Source organism: Apiospora marii (genome assembly GCF_038362585.1).
Source record: "Apiospora marii strain CBS 49790 chromosome Unknown utg000006l_segment0_segment0, whole genome shotgun sequence".
Taxonomy (NCBI): domain Eukaryota; kingdom Fungi; phylum Ascomycota; class Sordariomycetes; order Amphisphaeriales; family Apiosporaceae; genus Apiospora; species Apiospora marii.
Genome location: NW_027117378.1, coordinates 234,425 through 245,793, shown reverse-complemented (window position 1 = coordinate 245,793; position 11,369 = coordinate 234,425). Strand labels below are relative to the sequence as shown.

The 11,369-nt window shown below is 53.9% G+C and overlaps 4 protein-coding genes across 4 annotated transcripts; 1 reads left to right on the top strand and 3 right to left on the bottom strand.

The window, feature by feature from the left end:
- Nucleotides 1–760: 760 nt before the first annotated feature.
- On the bottom strand, nucleotides 761–1,285 carry PG985_009847 (uncharacterized protein; the record flags this gene model as incomplete). Its single annotated transcript, XM_066829615.1, has 1 exon — nucleotides 761–1,285. One exon carries the CDS (start codon nucleotides 1,283–1,285, stop codon nucleotides 761–763), a length of 525 nt encoding a protein of 174 aa, XP_066682005.1.
- A 2,244-nt stretch (nucleotides 1,286–3,529) lies between these two features.
- PG985_009846 (uncharacterized protein) lies at nucleotides 3,530–4,792 on the bottom strand (the record flags this gene model as incomplete). The annotated part of the gene is made up of 2 exons (XM_066829614.1): nucleotides 3,530–3,874; nucleotides 4,751–4,792. 2 exons carry the CDS (start codon nucleotides 4,790–4,792, stop codon nucleotides 3,530–3,532), a joined length of 387 nt encoding a protein of 128 aa, XP_066682004.1.
- Nucleotides 4,793–4,833: 41 nt separating this feature from the next.
- On the top strand, nucleotides 4,834–5,305 carry PG985_009845 (uncharacterized protein; the record flags this gene model as incomplete). Its single annotated transcript, XM_066829613.1, has 2 exons — nucleotides 4,834–5,027; nucleotides 5,149–5,305. 2 exons carry the CDS (start codon nucleotides 4,834–4,836, stop codon nucleotides 5,303–5,305), a joined length of 351 nt encoding a protein of 116 aa, XP_066682003.1.
- Nucleotides 5,306–6,164: 859 nt separating this feature from the next.
- PG985_009844 (exportin-T) lies at nucleotides 6,165–9,330 on the bottom strand (the record flags this gene model as incomplete). Its single annotated transcript, XM_066829612.1, has 2 exons — nucleotides 6,165–7,696; nucleotides 7,764–9,330. The coding sequence occupies 2 exons, from the start codon at nucleotides 9,328–9,330 to the stop codon at nucleotides 6,165–6,167; spliced, it is 3,099 nt and encodes a 1,032-aa protein (XP_066682002.1).
- Between the last annotated feature and the right edge of the window lie 2,039 nt (nucleotides 9,331–11,369).

Here is an 11,369-nt window from a genome sequence, read left to right as displayed (position 1 = left end):
CAATGGTCCGATCCATCCCGGAGAATGCTACCTCGCCGCCAACACGAGCTTCCCCAATGCCGGGGAGCGGGGACGATCCCAGCAAATTGTGGGTGCCCCTGCAGACACGGGCTCGGCGCATCGCCAGAATGGGCATGGGCACCGCGGAGCATGAAGCCCAATCTCGACCCCGGCGCACTGCCAAGTCCAAACGCATGTTTTTGAGCTGCCACGAGCGGCAGCATCAAGCAGGTTTATGTATCCGTTCTTGCCTTGGGTTGTGACTTGCCTTAACCGATTGCTTGGACCGATTATAGGAGAGGCTGGCTGGCCAAGACAACTGTGGTGTTCAAAGTCAATAGTAATTTTGCAGCAGCTTCGGCGCAATGCCAAGACAAAAGGAAAGAAAATATCCAATCCAGTGTAGATACGGTGTGGCTCATGCGATAAGGGTGTGATCGGCTTTTGCATCAACAATCGTTCAAGCATACCTATGGAGTAGTCCAATGTACGCAACTCGACAGCATGAAGAAGAAAGTGGTTGGTATATTCCTTCCTACTTTTGTAGCATATTGTTGGTTGGTATCTGCCAATACCCTCCCTATTCATCCTGGCGCCCACGGGCCAGACAACATGAGCTATACGTGCGGCTGCAGGCAGGTGGTGCGATTCGCTGATCAAGAGTAGTCAGGCCCAATCCTTCATCGTATTCAACATATTCGTGCGAAACACTGCTTCCGCCGCCCTGGCCTTCGTTGTTCTGCAACAAGTGAGGGCGAGATTACTCCACGCACGTTTTGAATGAAGCCGTGTCGGACTGTTGGCCAGTGGTCTCGACCTTGGCTTGCTCCAAGTCCTTTCCCGATGCCTTCCAGGCATCCAGACCGCCGGGATGCAGCTTCTGGAACTTCTTGAACTCCCGATACTCCTTGATCCTCTCTTTTGAATCCTTGTCCTGTTCCATATCCTTTTTCCAGCTTTCCTCCATGCAACCGGCAGTGCAAACACCGATCATGAACAGTACGAAACCAACAACGACGAGGACGAGGACGATCTGCATGAAGATCACCCAGCCCTTGTTGAGCCCGATGGCGGCGAGCCCTGCCACCACGTTGTCCGCAGTCAGAGTGGGCTCTGAAGTGGAAACTGTATCACTCAAGTTGCTTGTTGTTGGGCTTGGTACGAGGTCGGTTGGGATTGTGATGTTCCGAGTGAAACTTGGGAAGCTGACGCTCGGGAGAGTGAGGCTCGGGAGAGTGAGGCCTGGGAATTTGAGGCTCGGGAAATCGACGGGAATGACCGGCATTGTGAATGTATTGGACAATGGTGAGCACTAGGAGAGAGAAAGAGAGGAAGAGAGCGAAGGATCCAGGCTTGCGTCACTGCCGTGGGGTGGTATTTCCAAGTTTCGGGGATAGAAAGTGAACAGAAAAATGCTTTGAAATTCACATATATTAGCCTAGTTTAAGTAGCCATGGACAAAGCAGGTTCTCGAGGCAAGGTTGTCGAAAATGTCGCAATGACCACTCCACACGTCTATAAAGTCTGACATTTCCAAGGTTCACAACCCCTATTTTATCCTGGCTTCTCGGGAGCTCCGGGAGCAACTGGGTATCTGACGATCCAAGGCTGCGCTGCTTTGAGAAAGATTCAATGGGATCATCTTTCTTGGTTCGCTTGAAATCTAAACAGGTTCCTTGTGGGTCCAGAGGCATTTGCAGCTACTCTGACCCATCCGACTCTGACGCCTGCGTATCCCAGGTAGCACGAAGGCGCCGCATTACCTCATCCGACTTGACGAGAATATCTCCTCGACGCTTGAGTAGCAAGCCTGCCATCTTTTGCCGCAGTTAGGTCTTCGATTCTGTGTACCACACTGTCTGTCACAGTAACTTGGCATCTTCCCCGGTCGATCAATAGCGTTATCGTCTCTATCCCAAACCACACTGAAGGGTTTCTGCTGCTGTCCTAACCACCTCTTCAGTCGAGTAGGAGCATCACAAGTTCCAAGCCTCTGTAATCATTCCGCCTGGTAATGGGCGAATACAGGAATGTGTTCGCGCTGCGAGCCATTAAAGGTAGCAACAACTATCATATATTGAAAGCTCAAATCTTTTGGCTCTGTTGGCAGGTTTGGCATGGAATGAACACAAAGAAATAGAGAAAAGGGATAACGGTTTCGGCGAAAGGAAGAGACGGGTAATGATGCACGTGGACAGCGAACTACGATGTTTTGTCTTACTCTTTAGTCGACACCGAAAAGACAGTAACGATGAGGATGCATAGGAACGAGGACGCTCTACGATATCAGCGTCAGCATATCCTCTTCTTGGAATAAGCGGTATGCCTTGGAGGGAATGGACATAACTTTTAGAGTAAACAATGTGTTTACTACCCTTACTCCAGTGGAATAATATATTAAATAAGTAATAGCCACCGGGATATATTGGAATAAACACTAGAACTCGCTTACCTCCGACTTTTAGCCAGGGTCACTCCCTTAAGAGTAAACGGGATATCTCAAAAAAACAAATGGAATAACCGACTTACTTGATCCCTGAAACACTGGAGTAGTCAGGAGCAGGTGCTGCGACGCCCAGAGCGAGGGTGCGATTGGGGAGACCCGGGCTATCCTTGACGTAGTCGGCCGCGTATATGCGCTCAGCGAGGATCTTGAGAGGTGCGCGAGGCTAGTCGACCGCCGTAGGAAGCTGCGAAAATGGGTCACTGAATCTGTCGTATACCGGTCTTCATACCTCATCTTTTGGGAAAATAATGATGGGTACTAAGGATCACAAGCCTAACAACACCACACCTCCGCGGGTATCTAAGGTTCCCAAGCCCAACTTCAGCCCCGACAGACAACACATGATACAACACAGACCGCGGTAACTTTGGGGTGGGCGAGGCCGCAGGGTTCCGAAGCCCAGTACAATTATTGGGAGACCAGACCGAGCTAGCCCTCGTGAGAACGAACAAGGACACTCATCTCACGGCCTTCTTCCTGGCTCCGCTCCACGTTGTGACCTGTTGGCTGAGGCCCGCGACCCGATGCCGACTCGTACTACGCGCCGGGATTGTCGCAAAACAAGCCAATGGTAAGGAAAACGAGGAACGGTGAGAACAGCCAGGTAACTCCGCTGGCGGGCGAGCTTCCTCCAGGTTGCGCATCTCAATCATGACCTGCTCGAGCGGCCGGGGAATTCGCGCCGACGTGTACTATTCGCCGGGCGTGAAGACACACAAGCCCAAGACAACTGGTACGTTGATGAAGAGCGAACACGCCATGATCGGCTACCAGAGGAAGAAATCGACGAGAGTGGTGACCAGCGAGAGAATTAAGAACAGAATGGCGGAACCGGAGACATCCTGGAGCCAGAACTCGTTGGTCGCGACGCCGAGGGAGAAACGGGTCGACAAGAACCAAACTCGATCTCAACCCTGGAAGAAATGTTATCAGTTTTAGGAGAACACATTTCAAACTTGGAAGAACGAGAGTGAACTACATACATACCATTATACCTGGCACAGGCGAAGCCAGACAGGTCCTTCAGCCAGTATTCGTCCGTCCTCTTAGCGAGGTCCACAAAACGGCGAAGCCAGACAGATCCCGAAGCCAGAACTCGGCCGTTGGAATATCGAGGGCCAGGCGGATCGCGATGACCACCGTGCAGATCGAGCAGCAAGCGGCAAACAGCAGAGGATATACGAGCTTAAGCTCGTCCTTGAGCGACGCCGACGCGCCGATCTGGCCAGCGGCAAAGGTGGCACCGGCGGCAAAGATTGGCCATGCGTTCTCCTGCGGCTTGTAGGCCCCCAGATTCTCGCCGGCGAGACGGCCCAACCGCGAGGTTCGTAGGCCGACTCTGTGCTGGCCAGCCCGTGGCAGCAGGTGCTGGAGAGAGGAGAGGGAGAGGGAGAGAGGTGGAAGCGGCGCCGAGGGCAAGGCGAATTGACAGGGAGACGGTGCAAACCGAACAACAGGCCGCAACAAGCAAGGGGTAGGCGAGCTTGTAGTCGTCCTTTCAAGGATGCAGCTGCTCCAATCTGGGCCGCTCCCATCGTTGCGCCAGCGGTGAACAAGAGCCAAGCGTTATCCTAAGGGAAACTCCTGTGCTATCGACTAAAGGACCCAGGCCAGACCCGGGACGGCAGTGCCTGTCGGGGCCAGAACGAGGGGGCGGCGGGCTTGTCGTCAAGGTACCAAATAAAACCGACGGCGAACAACCGCTGGTGTTGAGATGGCGATTGGCTTGATTCTCTTCCTCCATCTTGGCGAATGCGCGCGCGCGTGTGCACACACATACAGACACACCCAAGGTGTGTGAGAGAGAGATAGAGAGAGAGGAAGGATCCAGAGACAGATACAAAGATGGGTACTTATGTAGGGCACAGGTAGGGCCAACGGATGTGAGGTGAACGAAGGATGGATGGATTGGCTCGTCTGACGAGTGGCTGGAGAAAAGCTACAGCGTACGTGCAAAGGAAAGGAAAGGACGAAGCGAAACGAACCGGCATTGAAGTCAGTGCTTACTTAATTTGGTTTCAACATCTCCCAGTAGGAGTAGGAAAGTCCCATGATCCGTCAGTTATTCCATTCCGATTGAGCAACTATCCCGTTGATTACCGGTTATCCCATCGCACGAATTAGCTACACTGGCACTTACAGAATACTCATCCAAGTCAGATGGTCGTTATACAACAGGATCAGCCGTGAGCACAACCAACGGTCACCATATGTCAGTGTTCGTCTTCAAACGACTGAAGGCACCTCCGAGACCTTGTGGCTGCTTCGCAGGAATGGCCATACCATCGTGGAAGCTCGTTTGCTAGCCACAAAGCTGGACCGCAACAATGCCGCGTAGGAAGATACCCCCAAGAGATCACGGCAGTCAACCAATCAACACGAGCTACACCGCCAACTCCTGGTCCGAGAACAGCCTCCATCACAACTCGCAACTCAGACGGCCCGGTAACACCGACACTGCTGCTCCCGCCCGTGTTTCGCCCAAGATGTCAATGGCGCCGCGCTCAGGCGACCCCGGAGGGTTTGACTTGATTCTTTGTAACTCGTCTTGGACCTGTTCCCACAAATGGCTTTATTCTTGTCCTCACATACACTGCGAGCTGCAGTTGCCTGGTGTTATCATCTGACAAAATCCTCGATAGCCTGTCCCCCTTCGGGGCCTTGACGAAGGACTACACGCCACGCGTCATCTTCGACACCCGTGTCAGGGTTGAGTACGGACAACGCCAGCGACTTCGTCTCGACTCATCCGAACACGTTGCCCGATTGTTCGAGGACGAAGGCGTCTCCGGAAACTAAGATAGTCCATCATGTATTTAGCGTTACTAGACTAGATTAATAAATTCATTTGGGCGCCGTTGAATGCAACATCTAGGAAATTGTCGTACACGTCGGCGCGAATTCCCCGGCCGCCTGAGTAAGTGCAGGAGATCATAATCGAGATATACAACCTAGAGGAAGCTCGTCCGCCAGCGGAGAACTCGGCGGAGTAGACGGTATCTGGTTGTCCTGTATAGGCTAAATCGGTCTTGTCTTAACAGTCGTGTGGACGGACTCGACATTTAATAGAGTGGGGTATCCTTCCTGTGTGTCTACTGCGTAACCTCGGCGCGGCGTCCTCAACAATGGAGTAACTGGTAAGCAATGGAATAGTTGTGTGTGGTTAGTAACGGGATAGCTGGTTGACTATGGTGGAATAACTGGCCGAATACGGGATAGCTGGCGGATTGCACCAAGTTTGCTGCTTGCCAGGCCTTATGCAACCTACCACAATGCAGATTTATCACGTCTACCATCCCAGAAGCTACATCTCACAAGAAGCAGCCAACCAGACACAAGAGAGATTGTATCCCATGAACCAAAAAGGGGGTTTCCCGTTGAAAAGAAAACAGCAGGAACATGCCGTCCGGGGAATCGCTTCTCGACTCCCCCCAAACAGGCGTATATTTGGTATAATGCCCTATCGTAACTCCAATATATGCAAATGCTAGAGAAAGCCAGCTGCAATGAAAACATCCGTCATGACCTCCCAAACATGTCCAACAACTTGGTATTACGATTCCTCCCCCTCCCATACTCCCACGCTATCTATCGCTTCCTCTCCTCCTTACGTACCTAGCCTTTTCTCTCCTGTCTCACCTCTCGGCTCGGATCAGTTTCACCTCATGGACCTCTGCAACTCCTGGAGGTACTTGGTGAACGTCTTTCGATCCGTCGACGTCGTCATGGCCCGGAGGAAGTCGGTCCCGTCAATGCCCACAGCCGGGAACACGGACGTCTGCAGGTTCTGTATGAAGGCGTCGCCCGTCTTGAGGTAGATGGCCTGCTCGAGTCCGGCGATCTCCGTCAGGACCTGCCGCGTCTGGGCGTCATTGGATGGCTTGAAGTTGGGGTCGCGCAGCACCTCCCAGCACACCGGGTGGAACCGGTCGATGAAGAACTGGTCGAACCCGGGGATCGAGGGTGTCGGGGTGCCGCTCGGGGCCGTAGGGTTCGCCGAGATGTTGGCCACATCGGGGCCGCCCCAGACGCTGGTCATCTTGCTGAGCAGAGCGAATGCTATTCGGCTCACGGGAAGGTTGCCGGATGCGGGGTCGACATCCCGGGCAAGGCCGAGGATGGAGGTGATGAGAGACTCGAAGAATCCTTGGTTGGTCTCGGAAACGAGGACGGTGCCCAGGTCGTTGTTCAGAATGGCCAGGAGGAATCCCAGGTACTCGCGGCGCAACTCGGCAAGTTGAATCTCGTCGTCGGTGCCGTTGATGGGTTCCTGCAGACCGCCAAACACGCGTTGCAGCAACGGGGTGAGTAGGAGATTGAGGACTTCGTAGATCTCCGTCTTGAAGCCGTAAACGACCTGGTCCAAGAGTCGGAGGAACATGGCCATCTCGTCCTTGGAGGAGCTCTGGGACAAGAGGCCTTCGATCCACTGAGGCAGCTGAGGAAGAACAGCGACTCCCAGCACGCCGAGCAGTCGAGAGAATGCCGACCGGCAGGCGGTGCGGATCTCGGACGACGCATTCAGCTCTCTTAGAGCGAGCAGGATAGCCTCGGCAGCCCGCGAGAACTCATCCGAGAGTTCCTTGGCCGGGGGCGGGCGTTGGTTGGCTGAAGTTGTGCCCGGGGTCCAGTCGGAAAAGCCATGGGCCAGTGTCCCCAGCGCCATGATAATATGGTGGATTTGCAGGAGAGCCTGTGCGTCACCCGCCTTTGCGCGAGGCAAGTGCTGCTCCATATCCACAAACAGAGGGTCCATGACAGACCTTGCATAAACACCCTGCTTCTCGGTGGGTGTAGCTGTCGTGGACGAGATGCAGCCAATGGCCTCGTACAGATACAACTGGCTGTTGAAAACAGCGTCGGCCGAGTTGTCGAGCTCGTCGGAGGACATGTCGTCGTCGGCGTCGTCACCGGGCACTTCGGCCTTGACCGGAAGGAGATCCGCAATGGATTGGATCACCGTCTCAGCCACATTGCCGACCTGGGCCCGCAAGTGCTTCACGAAGCGGTGGAACAAGTACCAGGAGCGGCTCCGGATGCGAGGATGGTCGTGGTGGACTAAGCGCACAAACGTCTCCAAGACTTGACCGGTAAACGGGGTCATGCGCTCGTTCTCGAAGACGGCGCAGTATCGCACACAGATTTCCATGTACTGGAAGAGAATCGCCGGATGGGGGAAGTTTGCAATACCTAGATTGTGGGTTAGCGGGAGTTTCTACTGACGCGGTCTGTCTAGATGGGGTTGTGAACGACGTACCTGACTCGATCATCTTGGCCATCATCGCCATAAGACGATCATATGCCATAGCATGCTGCTGGTTCTTGGAGCCCGACCCCTGACCGGGCATAGCCAGTTCCCCAAACAAATACAACTCATAGAGAGCCAGGTCCAGATCCCTCCAATCCAGCTGTGTTCCCTGCTCGTCCAAGCGCTGGAATGTGTTGGCAACCAAGTTGCTCAGTACATCGATGTAGAGATCCTGCTTGACGGCAGCGACGCTCTTCTGCAGAACCTGCAGCCTCTTCCTCAAATCCTGGAACTCGGCTTCATCCGTCTGTTCGTCTTCGTTGCCCCACGATGACGTCTCATCATACCGCATCTTCATGATGATGGCGTTCAGAATAGGGGGCAGCATGTCCGCGAAGCCCGACGGGAGATCGTTCAGCTTCCGCAGATAGGTGAGAACGTCGGTGAGCGAGGGAATGACGGTGGAGCAGACTTCATCATATTCATCGGAGAAGAAGCGCAGCAGCAGCGGCAGGAAGTCTTGCAGGAGCTGGTTGGCCTTGGCACGGGTGGCGTCGTCGGTGGCGCGATCTTCAAGCACACGGACAAGATCAGCGAGGACAGTGTTGACGAGCTTGGCCACGGCCTCGGCCAGATCGGTGTCATAGCGCGGCGTGCCCTTATAGTCACTCAGGGGCGGGCTGGCAATAAGCTGGCTTATGATATCACGCAGATTAAGAAAAGAGATCATTTCAGTCTTGTCAGCTGGGCGCATCTTCTTGCCCACTATCTCGGTGAAAGCGTCCACGGCCGCGTCTCGCACCTTGTCTTCGGAGCCGGTGGGGCTGGTGCGGCCTATCAAGGGGAAGATGTGGTTGAGCATGCCGTCGCCAATGATGAGGGAGATGTCGATCCAGCTGACCCATTTGCCAATAATCTTGAGGGTCATCTCTGCAATACTATCGTTCTGGTTGGCGTACCGGGCCAGTATTCCCTGCCAGGACTGGGCAATCACCTGGACATGGCGGGCTCGTACCAGGTCCTTGAGATCTGTGTGGCTCTTGACTTCGTTGCCCTGGCGCATGACCATGACGTCGGCGATTTCGTCGTGGACACTGCCCAGGATGCGCAGGTACATGTTGACACCCTGGATGTTGTCCCAGCTCTGGCCTCCCTGGGGTGTGGTGATGGCAATAAAGTCGTCGAAAAAGGTCTCCCAGCCCTGGGCGTAGAGGGCCACGAACAGGTAGGTCAAGGTCTGGGTGAGCTTGTTCTGCAGGTTGGGCGAGTCGATCTGGTCCGGCTGAGTGGTGCCGTAGCTTTCTCTGACGTAGCCCATCAGAGCATCGCGCAGGTACATCAGCTCCTGAGGCCCCAGGACCCCAGTGTGGACGCCGCTGTTGATGATCTCAAGGCAGACATGGCGGACGACCTCGGAGGCCTTGGGGGTCTTTGTGAAGAGGCCGACGCAGACCTGCCAGGCCTGGGGATCGGAGCGGACGCGGTCGAGGAAGTCGAAGGCCTGCTGCTTGAGGTTGGGGTCGCTCCCAGTGGGATTCCAGACGATTTCTATGGCATTCTCGATTTGAGTGTCCATCTTTACAGCTGGAAGCTGCTATGATTCGGGCAGCCCACGGTGGGGTGCATGCAGCATGCTTCAGCAAACAAGGGCTGAGGAAGTCGGAGGCCCTCGGTGGTGTGTTTGCAGTGAACCTTGGTGAGCTGCCAGGGTGGTGGAAGACTCGGGGTGGGGAGAGGTGAAGTGGTTTGATCGGTCTGGCGGGCGGGCGGTCGTATCGCTGCAAAAATCGAATCGCACGGGGGGTGGTGGGAATGTCGGTGGGTTGTCAAATCGGTATTTGGAGAAAGTCCAACTTGGGAAAAAAAGACTTGACAAGCAGCACTGCTCAAAGGTACAACTAGACAGGCAGGATTTACGTTGTCGCTTAGCGAAGGCCAAGAAAAAAAGATTGAAAATGTCGAAATGACCAAATATCGAGGGACGTCTGTTGTCTGTATGGCTTCGTCTTCTTTCTGGGACTGCTTGTGCATGTGCTGGATCTCAGATACTGATACTACACCACTCAACCTTTGACATCAGATTGTGATTGTGCACAATCACCCCACCTTTGGGCTGCAGTTGTGTGGTGGTGCTGGGCGGTCGGGCTGGGCTCCTCCCTCTCTCACCTCTTTACTGCCAGGGCGGTGAACATAGCGGCGGGATTGGTGGCCGCCTAGGACCCCTCTTCAATTGAACAATCCGACAAAAACAACCTTATCATCAATGACAGCAGCGGGGTTAAATTCAACCACTGGCCCTGACTTTCTGCCCTGGCCTTTTTTACCCCACCTACAGCTCCCTGCATGCCGAGTGCACAGAGGGAGGGGCGTATCAGACATACGTCAATGAAGCACTATGAGCATTTATTGCACGGGCTTCACCATATGATAGGAACCAATGTCGCCGTAGTATGAGAATGACAAGGCTGTTTCTTCCCCTCCTTTTTAGTTTCGTGATGCCAATGCCCCAGATAGATGATAGGGCAAGCTGAGATGCCAGTTCAGCAAATTCGTGATGCAATTCGCAGATACCCTTGGGTAAGCCGTTTATAGCTAAATCCACTTCAATACTCCGAGGTATATCATAGTGTGCATCATTGAGTCAGTCGTATGCATCCAGTATTGCCTAATACAGATCCCTCCCGGAACTCTGCATCGGAATTCCTTCCTCATGATGTTTGCACACCAGATATCTTCTTGGATAGCGTACATCCGCAGGGAAGTGCCAGAGAAGCACACACGCCGTATCCTTTGAGGCTCTCACATCAAGTTGGTCAATAGTCCGAGAGTGCACGTTGGCATGATGGGGGACTCCCGTTGGGGCCATTCGTCTTGTAGCCACCAGGACTAGTGGTATTTTCACTCCATCTTGAATGGAATCCCATCTAGCCATTGCCCGTCGTGAAGTTGTCTTGTTGCCTGCATGCCCGATAGGGACATCGTCTTGTACCATCGGCTGCTGGATAAGTAATACATGCTAACGAACGCTATGATTAGGCTGGAACAGGAGAGCCCAAGACGAAAAGCTGACTGCCGGCTCCATGAACTCAGCAGCAAGCACTTGCTTGGCAGGGCTATGTCATGATGGTTCTGACTTCTCGTTGGCATCCGGCCTTTGCTACTGTCTTGTCTGCGATCGAGCCGGTCTCCGGTATGACACCTTTCATGGGAGACTCAGCAACACGTCCCCCGCCATGGCAATACCCAGCTGTCATGTCCGATGTCCCATTCATTTGGCTTATCTCCGCACTCCTGCTAAGAAGTGGGATCAGGCAAGAAAGACATTTGCCTAAGGTCATGCTTCCTTGGTCCGCCTCCATGATTCTGGGTCTCACCTCGATGCAAGACCGACAGTTTGCTACCCGTTATGGAAACGGGGTTGAGAGCCACAGGACCTTGTCGACAGTCGGTATCAAATCAGTTCCTGGATTCGGTTCCAGCATCTGGGACATCTGGGACATTGGGAGTTCATGAGTCGTGCGTAGTTTGGAAGGTGGATGGGGTGCTGCTGGTGCATCTAACAGTTGTTAAGACCAGCGACAGATTCATGCTCACACCACGACGCATGGTATCTGA